This window comes from Pseudorca crassidens, chromosome 4 (assembly GCF_039906515.1).
Source record: "Pseudorca crassidens isolate mPseCra1 chromosome 4, mPseCra1.hap1, whole genome shotgun sequence".
Lineage (NCBI taxonomy): Eukaryota > Metazoa > Chordata > Mammalia > Artiodactyla > Delphinidae > Pseudorca > Pseudorca crassidens.
In genome coordinates this window covers 133,056,251-133,083,644 of record NC_090299.1, presented here as the reverse complement: position 1 = coordinate 133,083,644, position 27,394 = coordinate 133,056,251, and the positions used below count along the sequence as shown (strand labels likewise).

The window sequence follows — 27,394 nt, the reverse complement described above, 5'->3', positions numbered from 1 at the left end:
TTAATTTTTTATATGGTAAATATCAATTGAATATAACCCACATAAACAAAAGCTTGCTAGGGTTCTCAGTTTTTAAGAGGTTTTAAGGGGTCTTGAGACCAAAAATTTTAAGACTGCTACAATAGACGACATTGCAAGCGAAACCATCTGGGTGATATCGAAATAAGTTGCACAGTCTCTCTGACCAAGTTTCATCATGTGTAAAATTACGAGTTAACACTACACATGTAATTAGAATGCCAGGAGCACACAATGATATTGTTTAGCTGTTACTGATACTACTCTATTTTCTCTGTGAGAAAGGAGGCAATAATATCTGCTAAAATTGATGGAGGAAGTTTGACGAAAGGGGAGAAGATGTGATAAAGCCCTCATGGAAAATGAGAATGATGGGCTTGATTAGGAAAATATAGGAGGCTTGCAGGGCAATTTTGAAAGACCTGTGGAGGTCAGTGACTTTGGATTTAGAGTAGAATCATGATTGTGTAACTTTTTTTCTCCTTAATGACACTCAGATGTCCAGAGTAGGAAAGGAAAGGCAAGCTGTTGAATTAACAGAATTGGGAATGTTCCAGTTGGTTTGCTCAGGACAAAAACATGGAAAATTGTGACTGAAGTGATGAATTGTGTTTTATTACCTGGGGAAGAAACGAAGGGAAGAAAGCAGGGGGATAATTGATAGGGAGAAAAGAGAAGGATCATTAGATTCGAAGTCTTCGTTAGGGACAGCTGAGAGAGTTGGTAATTAGGAAGTTGGTTGGTTAGATGTTTGAATTTTGGATTTTAGTGGTGGAGTAGTTCCACCTGATGACAAGGCCTCGGGTACAGTCACGAGAGTGGGTGCCTGTCTTGGAGCAGCGGTGATGGCTACTGGAGATGAAGAAATCCAGAACCCAAGAGGATGGATCTTCCATTTAGATATTAATGTGATTCTGGGTGATGGCACAAGTTGGAAGTCAGGTTCCAGAGTCTTCCATCCATGAGGCGAGGGTAAAACATAGCAACAAGGAAGGATTAAAAAGTGGCACTGCTACATAAAAACGAGGATGAATCATGTGAGTGAGGCACTGGGAAGCAAGGGACACACCCCACCCCCCTAACCAAGACATGAAGGAAGTGTGGGAAAATGTGCAACCTTCACTTTCAAGTTTAAAGCAAACGGACTCTGCAAGGGGGTGGGGGTGATGTTACGTTTCAGCTAAGGACAGGCAGCAAACACACTAGAGGCTCAGAATGTGGAAGAATTTGTTCACAAAAGAATGGAATTCCAGAAGGCCAGTGGAAATAGACAAAGGAGGGTAGCACAGAACTTCACTGGACAACTAAAGGGACAACTTGTGGAGCAAACACGAAAAGTGGGCTGTGAGGGCACAAAATATGCGGGTAGCAGAAAGTTTCCAGAAGAATTAGGCAAGAATTTTCTGTTTGAGTCAACTGATCCACTACCAGGTGGTAAGTTCATTTCCTTTTTCTTTTTAGATTTTTCTCTTCGCTTAGATTTCTCCTTTTCTGAAAACACAAAATTGAGGTAATAAAATGTCCACCCTTTCCCTCCTTCTGTCCCCCCATTTTTCCTCTTCTCTCAGTCACGTCCTCCGCCCAGGATTGGGAGACCCGCCCCCCGCGGAAGGGGGAGGGACGGGGCGGAGCGAACAGAAGTGGGCGGGTCTTCCCCTGTCGACGTGCTGACGTCAGAGGACATCCGGTCCGGCTCCTAGTGCCTGGAAGCAGCTCTGTCCGCCTTCCTCGGGGCTTAGTAGCATTTTTTTTCCCCCGGAATCGTGGTCCTCGAATTGGATCTGCAATCGCCGCGGGCGGACCTCACGCCATTCCCTGCCCCTCGGCCCCTGGAGTGAGCCCGGCCTCCCCGCGAGGGTGAGCGAGGTCGGCCCGGAGCGCGCGCGAGGGAGGGTGCCCCGCGGGCAGGGACGGCCGTTGGTTCCCAGAGTCGCGTGGCACCTCCGCCGACTCTCCCCTGGGCTCCCCTTGCACCCCGCTGGGTCCTCCGGCTGCAGGCTTTGCCTCCAAAGCCGCAGTGGCCCCGGGCCTGTTTTCTCATTTCGTGACACGGGCCACGTCCTGAAGAAGTGGGAGCGTTCCTGGAGAAGGGCTTAAACCCGTATAACGCTGAAAATTAGAATTCACTCTTTAAGTTTACAAAACAAACTAGAGGAGAAAAAAATGAGGCTCAACTTTCCCAGCGGGTTCTCCCCGGGGGACGCAGAAAATTCAACCGGTGATCACCCTGCGATTATTTTTTTAGCTCCTTTGGCGAGGGCAGTACACAACCTTTCACCCTGTAAGTTTTGTCATTGTAAATACCGGAAGGGTGACCTAGTGGACCTGGACGTTACTTCAGGTAACCACCCACTAAACCTCCTTGTCTGGTTTGTTCATATTTTTAAGTCGCAACTAACCACCGCGCGGTTTTTTGATTGGGCATTCCAGCATCAGAGTTGAAACCCGGAAATTAGGACAACTTTATGAGTGACCTTAGTATTGTTCCAGGTACAAGCTGATTTTGCTGTATTGTAATGAGAAATGTGAGTGTCAAGGTGTGCTTTCATGGAACCCTCTCCCTGTATCATGGACACGACTTTGGTTTCTTTGAATATTTTTGTCTTCAGGAAGGTTGTGTGTCAGTCACCAGTGAAACTTAAAACCGTGCTTGGAGGTTTGGAATTTGTAGATCTTGGATAGAGCCTAGAAGTCTAAATCTGTGCTTTTAGGGAATGCCACAGTTGATTTTTGAGAACCACTCTTAGAAAAGACTTTTTAAAAAAATACATGTATTTTGAAGAATATTAAGAAATATGAGATTCTATTTCAAAGCAAGCACATGGACTCATTCATTCGTGTATCTATTCATTTGTTAAGGCTTAATTTATTTCAGGCAGGGCTGGGAAGCAAACATTGTCAAGAAAGATAGGGCTGGAACCCTCAGGGAACTTGTGTCTTCAGATGGGATGAAAAGCCAAATAAAAATGTGTTATTTAGTGAAGACCTTGTTTTTCTAAATGAGGTAGTTCTTTCAACTACCTGATAAAAACCAGTTTTAAAGTCCTTATTTTGATATGTGTGGTAAACACATACTGTTAAATTTGAACCCTGTTAAAATTACATGCTCACTGCGGGTAAAAGTAGCGGGAAAGGCAGCTTTCAGGGAGTCAGAGCTACTCAGATGCCTTTAATATCTTTTCGGAGAGGGTAGTTTGGCTTTGTAGTTAATGTTGTCATTTGACTTGACTATTAGATGTTTTATTCAGGTATTACATGGGAGAAATTAGACATACTAGAAGACTTGGCAGCATCAGGTCATCTGAATATAGGGCTTAAAAAAGTGATATAAACTGGGTAAATAATATACTTTTAAATGATTCTTGTTATTTATTCCTAATAATTTTTTTTCCCTTGCTACAGAGTAATTTTTAAAGAATATTGAATATCAGAGAAACTTTTTTTGCTCTGTGGGAAAGAAAACCATTTTGGCTGTTAGGATAAATCTTTTTGATGTTTACATTTTTTAGAACTGTTTGGTAATACAAATAAGTGCCTTATTTTAAAAGCCATCTATTTGGGATGATGTGTGCTAAATGATGCATAAAGGCTTAAAATGTGCTTAACCATCAAAAGAGCAGGGTTGAGTTTAAAGTTTAATGAGAATTAGAAGATTTCATTCTGCTATTCCTTAGTTTCTTTAAAATAGCAAATGCAACAAGGCAATTATATCTTCTCTGTTTGCTTGTGTAGAAAGAAGGGGAGATGCCTAAAAAAAAGACTGGTGCGAGGAAGAAGGCAGAGAATCGCCGGGAACGTGAAAAACAACTAAGAGCATCAAGAAGCACTATCGATTTAGCTAAACACCCGTGCAATGCTTCAATGGTAAGTTTTTTTGGTTATCAATTGAAAAACTATATAAAATCTATGTTAAAGGCATGTCTGTTATTTTCATTAACACTGAGTAGTGGTGAATTTTGTTTGATTTTGCTATTTCTGAAAGCTGTCATATTACCTTGGCTACCATTGGTGACAAATAGATATGTATTGAACAGGAATACATACTAGGAACTGTGTGACATTCTCCAGCTTCTCTAACCTAGTATGCCTTCCTCAGTTTGTCCTATTAATTGGAGCCTTTTCATCCTAAGTCATCCTTACCTCTTCCCTTCCTTTGACCGTATTTCTCTGAGTTGTCCCGTATCTTCCTGTTTCCACGCCTCTCTACTTTTTCTGTTCCCACTCCTCTTCTTTTTTTTCTTTTTTGATTTCATTGAACACATATGAAATGCTTAATGTGACTTAATTCCTCATATGTGTATTGTGTGCCTACTCTGTGCCAGGGACTATTTTAGGCACTGAGGGGAATACGTAGATGAATGACACAGTCCTGGTTTCCTCAAGCTTATATAGCTCAGTTGTTTTCTGTATTACTTAATGTTTATCAATGACAGAAATCCAACCTAAGTAACTTCAGGGGGAAATAGTTTATTGAATGAGTAATGGGCTAACTTGTGTAGTTGAGAAGGGCATGGATGTAGCTGGGATGCAGGGACAGCTGGAACCTGAAACAACTTGTAGTTCTGTCTTTTGCTTTTATTTAGTTCCATTTTCTCGGATTGTTTTATTCCATTTTGGGGGGTTCATAGCCACTGGGTCCATAGCTCCCATGTCTCACATCACATATTGTTGCCCTCAGAGAGGGAAAGAACTCCGATGGGTTGGGCTTGGGTGGGTGCCCAACCCAGGATTAACCAGCATTTGTACTGGGTTGGTGGGGGGGTGAGGGGGAGCGAGATGACATAGCACAGATAGGACAGTGGGGACTCCCTCGTCCGTGCCAGGGTGATTTCTAGAGAAGAGAAGGAGGACGAAGAAATGATTCATACATAAATATATACAGTGAGGGCTAGACTTTGGTAAGTGCTGCAGAAAAGGTACAATTGGGATTAAGGTTTATTAGGACTGAGGTGATAAAGGTGAGTGTGGAGTTGGGGTACAGTTCACAGAGGAGGTGGGATCATCACCAGGACTTCCAGTAGGTGAAGAAGTGAGGATGGACTTCTCAGGGAAAAGTATTAGAATAAGTAAGGCATGGAAAAGAAGTAATACAAGACATATTTTGAGAATGGCTGACAAATAGTGACTTGAATCTAAAGAGAATAGGCCAGTGAGGTTTGAAAAGTGGTTAGAGACCAGATTGTGGAGAGCTTTTTAATACCATGTTTAGAATTCTGGCTTTTCTGTGAGCTTCAACATACTGTGTTCTCTACTGTTTCTTGTGTTCATTCTGTATTATTTTTCTGATTGCTTAAAAAAAAAATCCAAAAAACAGACCACTACTATATTTAGCCTGTTTTGTGAAAAAGCCACTTTCTCTAGTGTGGTATGCCCCAAAACATACCTTTGTTGTTAAAAGTATGTATAGATGCTTGTACTCATGGGTGGAATTGGAGGGTTTGGGCAAATGTCACTTAAATTTTAACATGAAAAACGGTATTCTTTATAATTCAAGTAACTTTGCAGTTTTCAGCCAGTAGACAAATTAATGTTATATTTTTATATTTTACAGGAATGTGACAAGTGTCAGAGGTAAATTTTTATTTATTTCTTTTTCTATCTATATATAATAATATAGACTGACCTTTTATCTGATATTGACTAAATTTTAAAATTTTCTTTTACATGACAAGACGGCAGAAGAATAGAGCATTTTGCTATTTTTGTAATTCTGTACAGAAGTTACCAATTTGTGCACAGTGTGGTAAGTATATGATCAAAACACATGCTTTTCTTTTATCAAACATTTGTTTGGCATTTAATCAGTTTGAACCTGTGGGTTCATCATTATCATTTACAGTAATGTTATACCTTACTATTAATAAGACTACATAAAATGTTGTTTGGCCTATCAAAAAACTGTCAAGCCTTGGTGGTGTCTCTTTGATGTAATGCTGGAAAATAATTAAGATACAGTTTAGATAAAGGTACCACATGTTGTTTTAAACGTGGAAAGATTAGATTTCAGACTAATAACATTTGGTGATGCTGCATTTTTATTTATACTGTCTTAGTCTTGTCGATATCCTTTGTTTACTTTCCTAAATTTTGATTTCTGCTGATACTGCCTGCAGTGTGTTAGGCTGTTGAAAATAATTTTATTCCACATTTACCTGGTGCCAGTTTTTGTGATCAGTTGTTTTTCTGTTTGGTTCTTAGCGTATGATTCTTGAATTTCCTCACATGTATTCCCAAGTGAGTGGAATAGAGTTCCTAAGCCACTTACCTAGTTCCCAAGTATAAGTGGAAACTTTTATTCAGAGTAAAACTAAATAGTAGTTCATAGAACAACAAGATCCATGTTTCCCAAATAGTCTTCCACAGAATACTTGAGATATTAGTAGGTATTTCTTAAAGCAGAGCATACATTTGAGACACGCTGCGTGTTTCATTCCCTCATTCCCACCTGGGAGAGTTCTTTTACCTATGTATGTGTTAAAGGTTCTGAAGACCTCCAGTAGAGAAACCTGATTAATTGTCTTTACTCCAGGTTTGTCCCGCAAACTTTTATTTGAACAAGTATCCCCTTTGCTTATAGGATAATAGTTTCAGGTGAAACACATGCTCATTTAACTGTGTTTATGCATGATAACATTGCAGAAAGTTAGGAAGGCTTAGGGCCACACCCCTGAATGTTTCTAGTGTAGGTCTAGCTTTCAGAGACGGCTTTGAGGTATGTAATTAATGGAAAAGAGAACACTGGCCTAGATAGACCAGTCATTTCCCAGTTTTTATATCCTTATTTACAAAAGACAAATGGATGTAGAGTGAGAAAATAGACTGTGGAGAAGATTGAGATAAGCTGTCGCTAGGCCCTTCCCCTGTTTTCAGCGTTTGTGGTGCTGTGTACGGATACACTTCCCACTCACTGATTCTTGTCTTTAGTATTGGACAGGGGGCTGCTGCCCCTCATTTCCTGTTTCTCTTCCCATTTCCTGTTGTCTAGCTTTGTTTCTTAGGTAATCAAGGAAGTGGAAAATTGAGCATCTTCTGTTTCTTTCGTGTTCTGCTTTGTGGAGTCTGAGATGCGTGATTAATATGTCACCATTAATCCTCTCGCAGCATGTGATATAAGTGAATGTCCTGACAGTGTTTCGGGTTGGTAATTCGCTGCTAGATAAGAGCTCTTGTGGCTGTATTGTGATTTTTAGCTTTATCATTATATTCCTGATTTTTGTGCTCATTTGGGCACTACTTGACAATTCTTTTAGAAGAATGTTTACCCAGGGGCTAAGTTTGTAAATTTTTAACTATGGTCCAACATAAAAAAAAAATGAACCAGATAATTTGCATAATTATTATTTGATTTGCTTTGGTTTGATATGTTCTAGGGAAAGAAAGAAGCAGTAACTTCAAATCAGACTGCGTTTATTGTGAATTACAAAGTGTAAAATTCACTTTTAAAGCATATCATTTAAAAATCTCCCTGAATTCACCTGAAAATTCACAAGATTTTTAACTGCTTTAGTGATTATTAGATTACAAAGCATAACCTTCAAATTTTGATTTTAGTACAAACATGAATTATCATATAAGTTCCTAATCTCAAAAGATCTGACTCAGGTAATGAGGTCTCAGTTATATCCATTTTCTTTTTTCAGTTATATAAGCAGTAGATAGTGCTGGTCTCTCTTTATTTTCAAATTATTTCCATAGGAACTTGGGCTAGATAAAAAGAGGAATTAGTGAATATTTGCATGTAGTACTTTGCAAGACTAATAGTGAAAATTTGTTTCTTTGCTAGGGAAAACAAAGTGCATGATGAAGTCTTCTGACTGTGTCATAAAACATGCTGGTGTCTACAGTACTGGCCTTGCCATGGTGGTAAGCTTCTTGCAGTTATCTTTTAGACCAGTAGGTTTCCAAGGATAAGGAGAAGGCATTCTGACCAAATGTAATCAGTCTGTAATTATCTGGATTATCTGTGGCTTGTTTCAGTATGATTTTCACTTATTACCCACTTGTTTTTGACTGCTTTCTTCTTTCTTATTGGGAAATGTATAAGGAAGGGAAACTCATCTAATGTTGACCTAAACAACATTCATTTGTTAGTGATACCTTTCTAATATATCTTAATTAGACATCACAAAATATTATTTACTATACTGAAAGTGCTGCTAAACTAAGATTCAGTCTTTTGGTTGAATAAGTAACGTAGTTCCAAAAGAACCTAGGATTAATTGTTTTTTAAAGCTTTACATTTCAAAAAAGAGTACGTAGTTAACACAGAATTATGCTCTTTACTACATGTAATTACATGTGGTTCATTACATGTCGTTATCTCTTTGTTACATGTAGACGTTTCAAAGAAAATTCATTATTTTAAATAATAGAAGCAGTTGCATTGTGTGAGGCATTTTGCTCTTTTTTTCAAAAAAATGTTATCCTTTTGACCAGTTTTACTATATTCTATTGTGTGAATTTATTCTTAGGTCCAAATGTCAGTCCATGAGGAAAGTAATATTTATAGTAGAATATTCATAATTTTCCAAGAACACATAATTTCCCATCATGAGGCAGACGTTTATATTTTTCATGAGTGGCTATCTTATAGAAGAGTTGGAATTATTCATAATCATCTTGTGAAAATTCTTTATTTTAAGTATAGGATTGTCAGTGTTATCTTTATTCAGAAGCTGTTGTAATCTTCCTTGGTAGTTTGCTTATGTCTAGATTTATCAAATTATTACTTTTTTAATTCGCTGAGTTGTATGAGTATGAATGATCTCTTATATAAAGAATACATTAAAGTAGAATCATGCATCATTAGCTCTAAATTCTAGAAAAGTGATTTTTCTGGCCATCCTCTATTTGCTGATTAAGATTCCCTCTCCCCGACTCTTCCCCCTGATTTGCCCTGGGAGCCTGACTTGTGTGGTGGGCTGGATCAGTGTCTTACTTAGGGCTTAGCCCTAAAAGGACTTTGGCAGGAGACCTGATGATAGGAGGAAATTATGATCCGGGTGTTTATTCTCCCAGCTTACTCCCTACCAGCTTGTCCTGATTTCGACATGGATTGGCCACCAGTTCCTCTCCATATGACCAGGTAGTCCTCTGCATACAGCTGGCTCTCTCTTGTGGTTGTAGAACCTCCCTCCCTTCCCTGCCCTTGGCCCTTCAGCCCTAGGGGTAGTATCTGCATCATCCCTGATGTTTTCGAAGCCCTTCCCTGTTCTTTGTGAATTATCTCTTTAAACTCCCCTGGATTACCTAGTTTAGTGTGTCATTCTTCTCTTGCTAGAACCCTGAGTAATCCAAGAGATAGATTCGAGGACTTGCTATCTGCACTGGTTATCTATTTTTACAAGTCCCCAAACATTCTTCCTATTTGCTCTTTTCCACTTTTGTTACAGTGCCTTGAATAGTAGAACAGTGAATTTTGAGGGTTAGAAGACCTGGATTTGAATCACAGCTCAGCTCTAATGTAGCTCTAGAACTTGGACTTAGTCTCAGGCCCCTGTCCCTCCTCACCTGTAAATGAAAAGCCATCCAATTCCATTTCCTTAAGGTTCTTTCTAGCTCTTAGTGTTCTGTAGATGTCATTGTGTTATTAAAGGTGTGTGTAGTCTTACAGTCTTACCTTACCTGTCATTTAGTTCCAAATATTTTATTTTAGTTTTATTTAACAAAGAGATATAATAATGATTTAATGCATAAGTTGCCTTAAAAAGATGCTGGCAGAAGTTTAATATTTTCTCTCTGTTATTCTAGAAAAGCTATATATTTATTTTATAAATTACACAGATAAGAAGGAACTTTCTTAAGTCAGGAATGTTAGTTTTTGAAAAAACTTCATTTAGTTACCAGAATTGCTATAGACAGGAATGCTTAAATTATGGGCTCTAGACTTCATTTGATTTATTGTAAAATTCAGTTTGGGGGCAACACTGTCAGCTCTTTGACTTATTTTAATGATTAATATTAGCGTTAAGTGTATAGTTTCCCTTCTGCTTCTTTTTCTTTTGATTTATAGATTTGTATATTGTAAATAGCTATTGGTGAAGTAGTTTGATTTTCAGGAAACACTCTTTAATTTTGGCTTAAACAGTACATTTTCTTTAATGAAGCCACTCGTTATCACTTAAGGTTGATAAGTGGCTAAATGTATATAATTTTGGTGGTTGCCACTGCTTAAACTATGGCTGCAGCCAGTTGTGTCAGAGGTTAATTTTTCATGTTCTTTGGTTGCAGGGTGCAATATGTGACTTCTGTGAAGCTTGGGTTTGTCATGGTAGGAAGTGTCTCAGTACACACGCCTGTGCCTGCCCGCTTACCGATGCTGAGTGTGTGGAATGTGAACGGGGTGTCTGGGACCATGGTGAGTGGTTCCATACAAATGACGAGCTTTGCTGGAAGTGAAGGCTGACTTGGAAACGTTCTGGATGCTCTTTTTTTATGATGTTTTTTTTTTAGGATACTATCAATCATAAGTACTGGCACTGTTCTGGTTGTCAGTTTAGTTGGAAAAGGGATTTACACCAGCAGCATCAGGCAATACTAAGATTTTTACCTAGGCAGGTAGGGAGGGGAGTAAAAGGGGAGGAAGTGTCTCTGAGCATTGTGAGTATATAAGGGTAGCCAGGGTACAGTGGGAGTTCACTCTTTTATGGTTCAATTTGTCAGTTTTCTTTGTAGCCTTTGCCGGAACAAAAGCTGCTGTGATATTTTAGTGTAAATCTGAAATAACTTGCCATCTTTTCTGAGCAGTTTTACAGATAAGTTTTTAAAATTAAACTTTATCATATTTACATTTGTGGGTTTTGTTCTTTAATCCAATAGGAGGCAGAATTTTCAGTTGTTCTTTTTGCCATAACTTTCTTTGTGAAGATGATCAGTTTGAACATCAAGCCAGCTGCCAGGTTTTAGAAGCGGAAACATTTAAATGTAAGTTTTTATATATTGGATGTTTATATATTGGATGTTCTTTATACCCAAGATTCTTAATAGTGTTAAACTTAATGAAAAAGGAATCTAGTTTCTCATGCGGCCTCTTATGGACTGTAATTTAATTCAATATCTATTTTCTGTTTGTAGAAAAAACTTAGAACGCATATAGTCCATTTTTGTCCAACAGTGTGCCAGTGACATATTGGTTGGGTCAGTTCTTCATTTTGTGGGATTGATCAGGCACTGCAGGCCTTGCAGCATCCCTGATCCTGAATGCTAAAAGTCATTTTCACTTCCAAGTTATTATAACAACTAACATACCCTCCCCCACCCTGTTTTCAGGTGTCCGCAGATAAGTGGTACACCCCTAATTTGTTCCTGCTAGTTGGTTCCAGTGACTCTTAGACAGGAATGTGCATCATAAACACCTGTGGAGGTTTTTTAAAAGTACAGGTGTCAAGGCCTCATCCCTGGAGATTCTATCTTTAAGTGGGTGGCAGGTGCCAGGCATCTGTATTTAACCTGCACACATAGCTCTTATGTATATCCTAGTTTGAGAACCAGTGTTTCATGGTATCATCTTTAGAGATAGATTGCATTTTATTTTATTTCTATTCTGTTGATTCTCAGAAGCTCAAGTTTTAGATTCAGACATTACTCGAATTCTACTTATTGGCCATATGTTTTTGGGCAACTTACCAAATCTTTCTAAACCTGAATTTTGTTATGTATTAAAGAAAGATGCTAATTTTTTCAAGGAGTTAATTGAAGTGAGAACCCATATAAAGCATAAGTATGGCACCTGTCACTTAGAAAGCCCTTATTGAATAGTAGGTACCACTGTAGGAAAGACTCAGATTCCAAATTCACTTCCTTCAATTTGGTTCTTGTTCTGCTATGAAATGCCAATCCCTATACTTATCTATAAATTTAAAGTTGATAAGTCATCAGTCTAAGACACACATACACACACATATGTAATTCTTGTGATATTTATAAAGAAAATCTCAAAAGATTAAAGGAACATCTCAGAGTAGTTAGCCTTTTTGAGCTGTTCCTAGGCTTCTGCAGAATGTATAATATAAAAATTGAATTATTTCATTTGGGACTTGGGAACCTTGTGTATTCCGTAGCATTTAAACCCCAAAGACAGGCAACTGTAAGTGATAAGTCTATATTTCCATCAAGAAGTTTTAGTGATTCAGTAAAAGACAAATGAAAAATAAAGACACTGAATAATTGAAAGCATTTTAAGATAAATTTATTACCATGCCTTTGATAGCTCATGTTAGTCATTCTCATTGCAGATTCACAGGTTTCCTTGGTTTACTGTAATTTATCGTCTTTCTTTCCTTTTTTTTATTGCTTTATTTTTTCTTTGCCATTTTTCCTTCGCCAGTTGCCATTCACTACTTGAAATATTTTCTCTGAAAACACTGTTCTCATCATACATATAAGTCCCAAAGATAGTTTGTTTCTATTCCCTTAATTGGTCATATCTCATCATTTTTGGATTTGAGCATACAACTATGAATTGGAAGATACGGAAATTCTATAAAATACTTCTTTACCTGTATAACCAGTGGGAAGTATGTTTTGAGGGGAAAAAACAAAAACAAAACACATGTGTGTACTCTGTCCTTATTTTTTAAAATAATGAAAGTGGCCCGGGGACTTCTAATTTAAATGGCTTACTGTCAGCAGGCTTTGATGTATTCTAACCTGCTTTCTTTTAAAATACTGTGAAGACATAGAAACAGATTTAAAAAGAAAACCATTCCCCAGTCTCAAACTAGGAATGTCACAATATTTTTTAGAATCGGGGAGAAATGCATTTTTTATATAAGTTCAAGATTTTATCTCTTGGGTAGAAAAATAACAGGGCAGTGAAGTGGAGTGCCTGTGTGTTTTTGAGGTGTAATTAGGGAAAGAAGACTGGCAAGGCCACATCCCATCCTAGTGGTTTGGGTTTCCGGTGGTACGGGTGAGGGTGTGATAGACAACAACGAGTTTCCTGGGATTGTGTCATGGTGGCATGTCAAAGATTCAGGTGGTGGGGATGGGAGAAGATTCTGTATCAGAAGTGCCTGGTGCACAGGGAAATTGGGTTGGGCACTTTGTACTTTCAGTCTGTGTTCTGGTTCTGTACTTGAAAGGGATTTGTAGCATTTTGGTGATATATATCCTCTTTTGACTGAATGAAGAATGAACCTAATTGCTCTCTAGGCATACCTTCAAGTAGAAATGATTGAGATTTCAGGTTTTTTCCTCCACAGACTGAAATAATATAGTTATTATTGGAGTAATTTGGTATACTTATGTATTCCTAATATATACATATATAATAAGTACTCAGTTGATTTTTACTTTTATTATTAGCATGTAGGACAGGTAATATAAATCCATCTGAAATAGCAGTGTCGCTGTGGAAGGAAGCAGGATGGTTGGACAGAAGCAATAATAATACACATAATTGAGAAATCATCATTGAGTTTTTAAAAAAATACTTTCCTGTTCAGATTGAAAAAGCTCCCCATGACCCAGGCAAACTTAAAAGAATCCCCAACTTAGAAACATCTGCAATATTTGAATTATAAAGATAGATTTCCTTTTGTTTTCTTTACTTTTTCAAAACCTCTAAGTAAATTGAGAGTTAACAGTTTATATTTAGACTATATCAGGGTAAGGCTTAATTTGTTTTCTTGTTTCTATACCTCTCTTAATTATTTTTGTCTGTTCATTTTTTGGCATATTCAATATGTGCCAGACAAATTGGCTTTTCTAAAATATTTGCTCTTATGTTTAGGAGCATTATTTGCATTAACATTTGCATTAATTGTAGATAATGACCAAAATTAATGTGGCTTACTGACTAAAATAGAGATAAAATATTTTAGGATTTTTCCATCTGTTTTCCTGCCCACTTGAGTATTATTTTCTCTTCATAGTCACACTTTTCCACCTGAAGTATTCTATTCTCATATCAGAAGTTTGCAAAAAATGGTAATAGCCTACAACACGAGGAGAGAATATATATTAATGGAGACAGTTATTCTTTTAAAAATTGAAGTTACATCCTTTTTTTTTGACTGTGTTGGGTCTTCGTTGCTGCACATGGGCTTTCTCTAGTTGTGGCGAGCGGGGGCTATTCTTCGTTGCGGTGTGCGGGCTTCTCATTGCAGTGGCTTCTCTTGTGGAGCATGGGCTCTAGGCGCACGGGCTTCAGTAGTTGTGGCTCACGGGCTCAGTAGTTGTGGCGCACGGGCTTAGTTGCTCCATGGCATGTGAGATCTTCCCGGACCAGCGCTTGAACCTGTGTTCCCTGCATTGGCAGGCGGATTCTTAACCACTGCACCACCAGGGAAGTCCTGAACTGTTATATCCTTAAGTGAAGAGACCAGCCAATGTCACTGAAAAAATGTTTTACCATTTCAGTTTCCTAAATATTAATGAAGCTTGCCATCTCCTAGTTTTGGAGCAATAGAAGGAGATTGGAGGATAAAAGAATGCTGTGTCTGTGCAATTGCTGGGTTACTTGCATCTGGCTGGGGATTCCATCTCATTTTTTGTATCCTCTAGGTTATGAGACAGAGAAAAAAACGTTGATAATTGATCTAAGATAGTACATCAAGTATAAATCTGTGGAAAAGAGTGTTTTCATTCCAAGTTTGAAAATGGATATTATGTACTTTCCCTCACAGGTGTTTCATGCAATCGACTTGGTCAGCATTCCTGTCTCCGTTGTAAGGTATACTTTTATATGTTTTCGTTTTTGTTTTTAATCCCCATACTCATCCATCAGCTCTTGGATTATTTATAGCTATAATAAATCTACAAGGGTCCTTAAACATTATGTAATTTACTTCTTTTATTTTAGAGATTGTGAATGAAGTTGAGACAGCTTAGAGGCATTTCATAGGTCATCTAGTTGGCTTGTCTTAGAGTTGACACTAGTGCGTGTGTCACCTGAATCTTAGCTCAGTGTTTTTATACCTTATGTTTGTAGAGAACATTCTGACCAAAATCATGGGAGCATATTTCACCTTATGTCAAAATGCACTTGCTTGGTAGAGTTTGAGTACAGTGAACGTTTCCATAATGTTGTGTTTCCTTAGACCTTGTCTCCAGCATTTCCATTTGTCAAAGATCACTAAACAGATGCAGCTGATTCACTGCCTCTCGGAGTCATTTCTCTGGTTCCTACTAATACTCCTAACCCTATCTCTTAATTCTCCCCCAACTCTTCTCCAGTTCTGTCTGTGCTGTTTCCTCTGCCTTAGATCACTCTTCCGTCTTTGCTTACCCTGCTGCACCCCCATTCTCCTGCCGATCTCGGTTAAGACTTCACGTCTCCCAGGCAGCCTTTCCTGAATCCTGGGTCTGGTTTGGCGCTTCTCCTCTTCACTTCCCTTGCAATGCGTAGTGTGTGTAGCTGCCTCTCCACTTGTCTGTGTCTCCAGTTAGACTGTGTGCTCTGTGCAGGTAGATAAGCTGGTCACCATTATGTCATCAGAGGCTTTGTGAATACTCATATTTACGAAGAAACGTGTCTACATATCATACCCTGCATATATTTTCTGTCTTGTGTTTAGGCCATAGTTCAGAAGAGTCCTGGCAGAGACCTTTTCCTTTAAGGAATTGAAATCAGGAGCATGACCAGCCCCAACAAAACTCCTAATCTCTGCCCTAGCAAAAGTATATCTTAAAAAAAAAAAAAAAAAGTATATCTTAACTTTACATTTCCTTGAAATACTAAGTGATGTCTTCATATATTTTTTGAATTACTTATTTAACTTGCTCATTTTTATTTCTCCTATATAGGCTTGTTTCTGTGATGATCATACAAGGAGCAAGGTGTTTAAGCAAGAAAAAGGAAAACAGCCTCCCTGCCCTAAATGTGGGCATGAAACTCAGGAAACTAAGGATCTTAGCATGTCAAGTAAGGCTCTTGTTAAAATACCACTGGGGTGATTTTGCTTTCTTGCTTAGACGAGGTTTACCTCTTCTTTTTCTCTTTCTCTTTTTGTTTTCGCCTTTTCTTCATATTTGAAAAGATGAATGTGTTCTCTTATGCAAATGGAATTTTATAGCCTTGGAAAATTTGTGGGTAAAATTTCCCAATTTAACTTAAGAAATATACCGTCATTCACTCTGATATTTGGCATTTGCTTCAGTTAATGACATAGTGAATACTGAAATTTAAGACCAAAAAGAATGATTTTTCTGTTTTTGCTGAGGCTTCATTTTAAATAATTGAGTAGCAATAAATCCTCAATATTCAAGTGGTGGTAATCTTCAGTACTTGCAAGTTGGAATTCATTTTGAAGCTATTCTTATGTGTGTGATATTTGAGCAGTGATGCTTATTATGTTATACGTCACTACTGTAGGAAATTGTTTTACAGTTTTCATATAACTTTTCTATGAAGGAATGCAATTACTACAAACATGCTTACAGTAATGAAGCTCACAATTTTATTAAAGAGAATTTGACTCTTTACCAAACATAATGGAACCATAATTCTAAATGACTCTGACAATACTTTGTTTAATCAAAGACAGAGTTATACAGTGAGGTGAGACATTTTTTACACTTACCTTTGTTTTGCTACTAAGGCAGAAGAAATGACAGCCTTTGTCTTCTAGGACATCTGAATTATAAAGTAGCTCTCTTGAGAAGAGTGTAATGACATGAAATCACCTGTTCTGTGATTTGAAAATGCACTTTTAATTGATCAAACAAAGAGCATTTTAGTTTTTAACGTGCCTTATTTAACTTATGTACGGAGAATGCTATTATTCTTAATTCATTTTCCTACTTTGTCTAGAATTAATGAAATGACACTGTCATCTTTATCATTTCTTATATATGATGTGTATGTAGACTCTAAGTAGGATGGAACTGATGGTTGTTTCTAAGGTCTCCTTTCTTTCCAGTTAAATGTTAAGTGAGGAAATAAGGAAAATGTGACTGACTTCTTCATTTGAGAGTAAGAAGCAGCCAATCAGCTTCATGTAACTTCATATATTGTAGAGGAAAATGAGGATGTAGAGAATTGGAGCTAATCAGGTGCCACATACATATCTGTCTTTCGTAGCACGCTCCCTGAAATTTGGCAGGCAGACTGGAGGTGAAGAGGGAGATGGAGCTTCTGGGTATGATGCCTACTGGAAGAACCTTGCATCTGCTAAGTATGGTGATACCAGCTACCATGATGAGGAAGAAGATGAGTACGAAGCAGAGGATGATGAAGAGGAAGAAGATGAAGGTGGAAAGGATTCAGATGCTGAGTCATCAGATTTGTTTAGTAATTTGAATTTAGGAAGGACCTATGCCAGTGGCTATGCTCACTATGAGGAACAGGAGAGCTAGGAAAGCTGCTTGCCCATTGGTGACCTTGTCTGAGCTGGAATGTGTGTGCTTGATGACTCGTGTGTGGCTATACAGGTGTACGTACTGTCACTTAGCCTCATGTGAAAGACTAGTCACACACACTGGGGCAAGGAGTAGGGCATAGCATTTTAATAGGAACTGATAATCAGGCTTCCAGCATAAGAAAAATGAATTTCAAAAATGAATTTCAAATCGATCCAAGCAGTTGAAGCATCATGGATTGGATTTTACTGATTTCAGTAATCTAGTAGGTTTGCCAATTAAATACACATATAGGATAAAGGAATAGGATGGTAATATATTTGTTTGAAATTAAATTGCTGTTTTTATTAACACTGCTTAGAAAATCGTTCTGTCTGATTTTGTAAAATGTATTGGGTAAAATGAATTATTGTAATTTTTCTCGTTTGTCTGCAGGATAAAAGTCAGATGTTATATGCTAAATTTTCATTAAATATTCATGTTATCTTAAGTAGTTATATGTGTGTTTTAGCAATTGACTCATTCATTTCTTTCTTCACAGCGTGTGTCCTGAACAATACCTATTATTTATGCTTAAATGTATAGACAAAGGTGACTATATAGCCATTTTTCAGAATCAGTATTATCACACATGTTTTACCTAGGAAATTTCATTTCTCTTTGAGTAAATCTAGTATCTCACTTATATACTTTTGATGTTTTATTTGATTTCTTATTCTTAGTATTTTAAATCTATTTTGGAAAGCATTCCAATATTCTTGTATAAACTGTTTCATTTTTTTGTCTAATATGAAAGATAGGTAGCAGAGATTAATAGTGTGTGATAGACACAAAGTGATGCAGCTGAACCCCATCATTCGTGGTAGGTGGAGAACAGACAGTTGCTGGCACAAGTTCCAGTGGTTACAGTTTACACTGACAGTGAATTGGGATGGTGTGGTAGAAAGGAATGTGTCATCAGGCTGGCATTTGAAAAGTACGGAGAAAATTGTAGCCATATGGATAACAGGTAGGATGGCTATTGCTGAGTCATTTTTATTCCATAGAAACATAATGAACAGCCGAGGGCAATAACAGGCAACCGAAAGCCAGGTGTGAAAGCCAGAGGGCCTCCAGATGCATTGGAAAAAGTTTCATCTCTTGCAGCGGAGAACTGAGAAAACTGAGGACCAAGCCAGGAGTTAGTAGTCTGAACGGATAAACTTCAAAGACAGTTGCCCATCACGGCAGGTCTATTATGCAAAGGTCAAGGGACTGTCTGGGAATATCCAGGACCCTGACGAGTGAGATGGAGACATTTCAATGGATGCCGCTGAAGATTTTCACTCCCTAGACTCCTGAACTTTCTGAGCCCCCAGTCGCAGCCCACTTCTCTCTCTTAAGGGCAAAGGCGCCTCACCTACTCCCAAGCTAGATGATGATGCAGAGGTCTCTTTCCCCAGGCAACCTGTGCCCCCTTGAGGACTTGCCCTATCTCCATGCCACTAGACCTAGAATTAGGGTTGAGAAACTGTTAATTAGGGTTAAGTAAAACTCAGCCAGAGAGGGGCTGGGCCTGATGAGACAGGAGACAGACTGTACCCCAAAGGAGCTGCAAGAATTGGCCTAGATGTATTGGGACGAGCAGGAGAATGATTGAGGCTGGAATCTGAGGTTGTTGATGAGGAGGGACAGGACAAAATTAGGGGAGAGTTTGATAATAGCACCCACATTGGGTCCTTGGGTTGCAGGATAAGCACTCTCTTAATAGGATTTAACATCCCGGCTAGGGTGCCAGGAGATGTGAACTCACTACCAGGATGGCTTGTAGAAACGTGGAAAAAGCAATGGCCAATTCTAAACAAAGTTGAGCGGCAAATGGTGGAGGAAAGAATGAAAAGGTTGAGGGAAGTGGATATGCCAGAATGGATAGATTTCTCTTTGGATGATTACGTTCCACAGGAAGGCCCAACAGACATACTGTTTAACAAGGCCCTAAAGACACGTGCTGATGAGAGGAACACGAGGGTCCCCCAGAAGTTCAGTGATGACTCTGTAGGCTACTTCTGACAATAGAAACAAACTATTGTAAAACTTAGCTTGCTGATGGCAGTGGGTGATAAGACCCTGAAATAATAGGTGGCCAGTGGCAGCACCTATTTGCCAGGAGTCAGTGGGGTCACAACTATGGTAATGACTACCAAGGTGGGAGTGGTTAGTCAAGGGGACCTGACCTGCAGAGAGTTACGGAGAAGGTTAATAGAATACAGCAAGCTTAGGGGCAAAATAAATGGGTAACAACGAGAGTACTACTTAGTTTTTGTACCACTGGACAACATCAAGGATAGATAACATGGAGGCCGAAGGGTGGTGGTTCCGATAAAAAATTATCATCCCTTGCTCAGTTTCTGGACCTGAGTCACTTTTCAGACCCATAGCCCACCGATGAAAGAGGTCCCCAGGAGGAAGGTCCCTGTAGCACCAAGGCATCTGGACAAGGTAGTTAGTCCCCCAGTGCTTCCCCCAAACCTGGAGACATTCACTCATAATTCTACTCTGGGGAAAGGAGGAAAATAAGATATTTCAGGGCCTGTTGGACAGAGTCTGAATTGATACTGCTATCCAGAGACGCAAAGTGTCCTTTTTGCTCCCTTCTTAAAGTGAGGGAGGCGTTGGATAATAACAGGGGTCTTGACCAAATGCGAGGTTACAGTGGTTTCACTGGGTGTTTGGAAGGCTAAGTGGAAGCCTCTGAAACTTAACTACCCTCCTACTTCCTCCTTACCGCAGCCAAGATAGTGAGCAAAAAGCAATGGTATAGCCTGGAATGATGGCAGAAATTAGTGGCATCCTTAGGGATCTCAAAAATGCAGAGATGAAAATCCTATCCCATCTATATTAATTCACCAGTCTTTCCCCTGCTGAAACTGCATGGATCCTGGAAGATGCCTATAGGCAACTTCAAGTTCAGCCAAGTAGTCACCTTGATTGCAAATGCCGTGCCGGATGTGGCCTCTGTTGGAGCAGATATATGGAGCCCAAGTCCAAGGAATGTAGTCTTGGATTTTGCAAATGATTTCTCTTCCTCGAAAAAGGGGATCAGAAACAGTTTGCATTCACATGGAATGGACACTATACTATTCAATAGTTTTGTCCCAGGGCTTTATTAACCCTGCCACTTTATCCTAAAGAATATACACCTGCTTCATCAATGATAGTATGCTGAGGATGGATGAGGAAGAAGTAGCTAGAAGGCACAAGGCAGAAATAGAGACACAGATGTAGAGAACAAGCGTAGGCACACCAAGGGGGGAAAACGAGGGGTGGAGGAGTGGGGAGCGGGGGGTGGTGGTGGTGAGATGAATTGGGAGATTGGGATTGACATATATACAGTAATATGTATAAAATAGATAATAAGAACATGCAGCTAGAACAATGAGGCCTTAGTAAGACGTGTTACAGAGAGTAGGGGATAAACCTTATGAACAATATGCCACACCAATAAAATTTTTAGGGTCCAGTGGTCAGGGACAGGCTGGTGCATCACCTCCATAGTAAAAAACTGCTACACACACCTCCTGCCATGAGGAAGGCAGCACGACGCTCGGTGAGCCTCCTGGGTTCTGGAGGCAGCGTATTTCATACCTTAGGATAATGTTCTGGGCCATATACCAGATGATGCTAAGGCTGCCTGCTCTGCATGGGACCCACAGCAGGAAGGAGCTCTGCAGTGGGTCTGGGTTGCAGGGGAAGCAGCCCTGCTTTCTGAGCCATAGGATAGGTGCTATTGTACTGGAGATCACAGTGGTGGAGAAAGGTTTTGTGGAGTGTGTGGCAAGCTGCAGTAAGAGAACAACAATGCAGCCACCTAAGGCTCTAGAGAAAGGCCATGCCCTGTGTATTTAGAGACTTAGACACCTCCTGGGCCAGCATGGACTCCAACTTACCTATCAAAGCTACCATAGTTACCATCACTGCAAAATGTCAAACCTATCAGCGGCAGAAAAGAATGCTGGGCCTCTGGTAGGGCATCACTGCTTTATGAGACAAGTCGGAGCAGTCAGCCTAGAAAGGCCAGTGGTCCATTCTCAGTGGAATAGGTTTGCCTTTCCTTTTTGTAGGGCCTCATCCAGCATCAGCACCTGAAGGCTTTGATTCACTGGCAGGAGAAACCACGTAACATTGTGTCAGCTCAGGGGACCATCTTTAAAGCTAAGAAGGTGCAGGAGTAGGCCTGTGACCATGAGATCCACTGGTATCACACTCTATGCCACCCAGAAACTTCCTGCCCGAGGATATGTTGCAGTGGTTGCTGAAGGCTCAAGCAGCAGCTCAGAGGCAGTACTCTGCCAGGATTTGACCTCATCCTTCAAGTCACCGATACACATTCAATCAAAGATACTTCTATTCCATTGTGTTCCCAGTAGAGAATCCATGTGTGTGTGTGAGGTGGGGTGGTAGTTAAACAGTGTATTTGTCTTCTTGGGCTACCATAACAAACTACTACAGACTGAGTAGCTTAAACAACAGAAAATTATTTTCTCGCAGTTTTGGAGTCTGGAAGTCCAAGGTCAAGGTATAGGCAGGTTTGGTTTTTCCTAAGGCCTTTCTCTTTGGTTTGCAGATGGCAACTTTTTCACTGTGGCCTCACATGGCATTTTCTCTGTGTACACATACACCTAATGTCTCTTCCTCTTATAAGGACACCAGTCATACTGGATTGAGGCCTAGCCATATGACCTCATTTAACCTTAGTTACTTCTAAGGCCCTATCTCCAAATACAGTCACATTCTAAGGTATTGGGGGTTAGGATTTCAACATGTGAATTTTGAGAGGACAGAATTCAGTCTATGATTAATACTGTGCCCCCCAAATTCATGTCTACCCAGAACCTCAGAATATGATCTTTTACGGAAATAGGACATTGGTAGATGTAATGAGTTAATTTAAGATGAGGTCATGCTGGGTTTAGGGTAGGCCCTAAATTGAAGACTGGTGTCCTTATAAGACAGCAGAGGACACACACAGACACACAAGGAAGAAGGCCATGTGAAGACTGAGGCAGAGATTGGGGTGACACAGCTGCAAGCTAAGGAGTGCCGAGGATTGCTGGCAACCACCAGAAGCTAGGAGAGAAACTTGGGACAGATCCTCCCTGAGAGGCTCCAGAAGAAACGTACTCTGCCAGCACTCGATTTTAGGCTCCTGGCCTCCTGAACTGTGAGAGAGTACATTTCTGTTGTTTTACGCCACCAAGTGTGTGGTAATTTGTTACGACAGCCCTAGGTAAACACCATGGGAACTAAACATGGCAGCAGGAGTTGTCATCTCTCCCAGATTCACTGGGGAACATCTTGCTTCCCATCTCTGCAACTGACTCTGGGATCTGCTGATTACAATTCTATGTCCTCAAGGGGGACACCTTTCTTCAGGGTACCCAATATAAACACTCCATTGAACTATAAACTATGCCTGCCAACTTGGCTTTTTATGTCCAGGGACCAACAGGCAAGAAGATAAAGCACCATCTTGGGGTAGATAAGTCTCTTCATCTGGAGGAGGTATGGCTGCTTCTATATGATGGCGACAGAGAGGAATCTGGGTGAAAACCAGGGGATTCACTTGAATTTTCTGGGTGTTCCTTGACCCATTTGTGATGGTAAATAGACGTGGCCAAACACCCCAGCCCATGAAGGGCATGGCGACTGGATCCCTGGAGGATGATGGTCTGGGTCGTGCCACCAGGTAAGCCACTGGAACCGGCAGAGGAAGTAGCAGTCAGTCTGCTTCTGGGTCGGCCTCAGCTGCAGAGCTGCCTCAGCTGGATCAAGCCCTTCCCAGGGCCCAGCATAAATCTGGTGACTGAGCGACTGATTTGGCTCTTTGGGCTCAACATGCCTCAACCATGGCAAGTAGCTATTAAGTTAATATCCCTATACAAAATCTAGTAGCTGACACTTAACGTGGGGTAAATATAATATCCTCGTCTGCATTTTGGTCATGGGTTGGCAAGTTCTTTGCTGGAATATTGTATTGATGTGTGTGAGGGTGACTTTTATAAGTCACCTACAAGCTTCTGCTCATGCAGAATGTATTAGTCCGTTTCAGGAAGCGAATAGACCATATTGCATGCACCCCTGTGCTTTACAGAATGACCCCGGCAACTTATTTGACTAATGGCAACAATTCAAAGGATGCAGCTTAATATATTCTTAATCATATTTTGTGGAATCAGACATAGTACAATGATAAGTCAGACATATTGAAGCGTTCTTAATAAGGAATCAGTTAAAACACAACATATATAAAGGCCAGAGGGTTTCTGATAAAGAATCTTTGTAGGAAGGCAAAAGAATTTGCTAAGTGCAATTTGCTAAAATTTCCCAAACTACATTGAGAGGCTTAGGTGCGAGCCCATCCGGACTCTCAGCTCTTTCTCCTCCTATCAGGGCATCTGCTGGGCTCCACCTTCCCTGCGTGGCAACTTGCAAAATCTCTTAAGGAAGTAAGTTGGCGCAACTATAAGTTTCATCTTGTTAGTTTCTCATCTCTTAGGGATCATTTTTGCCTTTATTCCCTGATGTCCTGTGTCTCGAAAATGGTTATTTCATGTATTTTGTCCCTTTTTGTTCCAGATGGGAGAGTAAATCTGGTCCCTCCTACTCCAATATGGCTGAAGTGCAGACATAATCAACATATATTTTACTACATAGAAACTAGTTCTGCAGAGCTGACTCTTCTTTGACATATTTTTCCATCCACATTTATAAGGATTCTGTTAGTATTTATAATCCATCAAAGAACAAAGGGATGAAAAAAATCTCCTTGCAGTACTGTGCATATCTACTCCTAACTCTGTTAACTTAGTTGTATTAGTAATCTCGTCTTAAAAAAAATCTTGTCAGTGGTTTTCTATCAGTAAAATAAGAAAAATTCTCACTACCAACATTATATTTAGGTGATGTAAGTTTTAAAAATTATATTTATTGAAGGTTTAACATAAGTATGTGTTTTTACTTGTCACGGCAACCAGTGATTGTTATTTTTATTTAAAAAAATTTTTTAAGTTACATTTTTATATTCACAGAAAAAAAGTCCTAAGGCTAACTTGGTGAGAATTCTGTAGTTTTGATGAATCCCTGGGGGGACATTTTGTCATTAATTTCTATACCCTGAAAAGTTAAGCATCTATGTCTCCATGGTGATGGAGAGGAAGGGATAAATAGAAGAGCAGTGCTCTGCAGATCCGTAGCAGATTTACAAAGTTAGAAAGGACCCTAAGTGTTATCTAGTTTAGTTTCCCACCCTACCACCCTATTCTGGAGCCTTCTGAAGATTGCTAAGTTTATCCCAACTATTTCAATACTGTGCCTTTTTCTTTTTTTTTTTAATTTAAGAACTGCATAGAGTTGCATCTATAGCTTAACAGGAAATGAATATTATCATACAGAATAAAGTTTGTTAACTTATGTACCTGAGGCTTAAGTAGATAGGATCATGGGCTGACTGTTGCACAGATCTTTGGCATCATTAAAAATCTATCTTTGTGCAGTAGGCAGAATAATGGCTTCCCGAAGAGGTCCACATGTTAACTCCAGGAAACTGTGAATATGTTATGTTACATTGCAAAGAGGAATTAAAATAACAGATGGAGTTAAGTTTGCTAACCCGCTGATTTTAAAACAGGGAGATTATTCTGGATTACTTGGATGGGCCTAATGTAATCACAAAGATTCTTAAACTTGAGGAGGGGGCAGAAGAAAAGGTCACAGCGATATAATGGGAAAAAAAAAACTCAGGTCTCCCTTGATGGCTTTGAGGAAGGAGACCAGAAGCCAAGGAATGGGAAGCCTCTAGAAATGGAAAAGGAGGGGAATTGGATTCTCCCCTGGAGCCTTCAGAAAGGAATGCAGCTGCCCTAACACCTTCAGTTTAGTCCAGTGAGACCTGTGTCAGACACCTAACCTACAGAACTGCAAGATAATATATTCGCATTGTTTTAAGCTACTAAATTTGTGGTAATTTGTTACGATAGCCATAGGAAACAAACAGACTTAGTTATTTCTAAAACCTTAAATGAAAGTGTTATTTCTAAAACCTTAAATGAAGGTATTAAGGCTTTGGCCTGTTAACACTTTGTTACTGTTTCTGTAACTGTAGAATCAAATGTTTTCACGTAGAATGATTAGTATTTCCAAACAAAATTTAAATGCTGTCAGTTTACTGTGAAGTTTACTGTGAAGATTATTAGGTAAACCACAAGTGAGGTGCAGAAATGTATGGTGATGCAATTCCCCAAAAAGAGAAAGTAAAGGGTAGAAAACATATTCCACAATATCAGCACATTGTCTGGTAGTGTTTATATTAATGAAGAAATCTAAAACTGACTCATGAAACTATACTCTTTGGGATACTGCAAAGGCTGCAGTGTCACCAGGCTGCAATGAAAACCAAAGATGCTAAATTATTGATACTGGCAGTCATCATGGCTGTCATATTTGGTCTCTGGAGTTCTTTATTCAGTACTGCCTATGAAGTTTTTGTAGGCCAATGAGGACTAAATCATTAATGAAATTTCAGAACAAACTCATTCTAAACATTGAAGAAGCAAGGTTTCATTACAGTACAACTTCCCTGGGCTAGATGTATGTTGAAAATTCCACACTGGAGTTAACATAAGAAAATGTACAGAGAGAAAAGAAATGGTCTGTGACTGAATTTCATATCTGAGACCTTGCACAGCCCTGAGAATGTAACTGCAGACTCGCACGAGTCCATGGGATGAACCAGTTACGAGGGCATAGCTGCTTTTGTCCAAAATCTATGAGCTAAACTCAGGTATAAAGTTCAGAGTACGAACAGCAGTAGACTCTCTAAATAGCTCATGCAACTGTGAAGCAAAAAAATGTTTTCCATGGTTAATTCCAGGAAATGACTGTATAGGAGAACCACAATTATAAATATGCAGGGCTCACGTACACACACACACACACACACACACACACACACACTATTTTAAAGTTTGAGATTTACATGTTACCTGTGTAACATCTCTGTAAGCTTGTATATTCCTCATATTTTGTAGGTTTAGTATAAAGCATCCTTTATTCACTTGAATCTAATCCTAGATATCGTTTTTCTTAGCTTCCAAAAGAAAAAAAAAAAAAACTGTTGAAAAAAAACAATGAAAGTAGGGTTCCCATAGTCTACATAGTTTTGCCCTTGAAGTCTCTGGTGCCAACTATTGTCTAAGCACATGAGTGTATAGTATACCCTATGAGCTCATCAAATTATCTTCCTTTGCTAATGGTATCTCTATTTTTAAAAAGAAATATACTTAATGCTGCCAGACAATCATGGGGAAAAAAGAAGTAGTGTCACTGAAGCTTTATTTGGCTGGAAACTCTTTTTGTTGGATAAAAGGAAAGTTTAAAGAAAATATTTTTCCTCTGAATTTCAATCTGGAATGCCACCCAGGCCTCTCCACCCAGCTTTGAGCTTGAGTCTAAAGAAAACGTTTGATCTTCTTTGTCTTTCAACTTGACAAAATGTCCTTCTTCTTTGAAATCCCCTTTTTGTTTTACGTGTGCTTGCCAATGTGTTTTAGAAATGTAAAGCTCTTGGGGGTAAGGTACCAGTCTTTTTTGCTTAACCTTTGAACATTTCCTAAGCGTCTACTCCACCAGGTTTGCATTCCAAAAATATTGCTCATTAAAATCTTATTCATCCTATAGTTTGGAGGTAATAGTAGGAGGTGTTGGATTTACCTTCTTCACCTAGAGGCTTTAAAAAAATAAAAATTCTCAAAGGTAACATTTCATTCCATTCAACAAGTATTTCTTGAGGCCCTTCTGCATGGCAATAGTTAATGTTCAATGAAAGATTAACTGACATAGCCAGTGTGATCAAGTTCTGTGGTTGATATTTAAAAAACTTAAAAGTGATTCATGGATTCAAAAAAAAAAATGTATGCTCTTATTGGGACAAGAAAACATAACTTGTTGCCCAAGGACATTACTTGGTCAAGTAACAAAAGAATACCAGATTCCAGCCCCATAACAGCTACCTTTCATTGGATGAAATAAATATGCAGAG

General features: G+C 39.2%; 1 protein-coding gene across 4 annotated transcripts; it reads left to right on the top strand.

Annotated features, from left to right (window-relative positions):
• The first annotated feature begins 1,688 nt into the window (after positions 1–1,688).
• ZNF330 (zinc finger protein 330) lies at positions 1,689–17,816 on the top strand. 4 transcript variants are annotated; one of them, XM_067736803.1, is made up of 11 exons: positions 1,689–1,875; positions 2,264–2,359; positions 3,751–3,882; positions 5,570–5,589; positions 5,691–5,761; positions 7,802–7,881; positions 10,249–10,375; positions 10,837–10,941; positions 14,646–14,692; positions 15,766–15,883; positions 17,042–17,816. In XM_067736803.1, exons 3-11 carry the CDS (start codon positions 3,763–3,765, stop codon positions 17,314–17,316), a joined length of 963 nt encoding a protein of 320 aa, XP_067592904.1. In that variant the 5' UTR covers positions 1,689–1,875; positions 2,264–2,359; positions 3,751–3,762; the 3' UTR covers positions 17,317–17,816. The 4 variants fall into 4 exon arrangements, with proteins under 4 accessions (XP_067592904.1, XP_067592902.1, XP_067592905.1 ...); XM_067736801.1 differs by lacking the exon at positions 2,264–2,359; XM_067736804.1 differs by lacking the exon at positions 2,264–2,359 and having other exon boundaries at positions 1,689–1,884.
• The last annotated feature ends 9,578 nt before the right edge of the window (positions 17,817–27,394 follow it).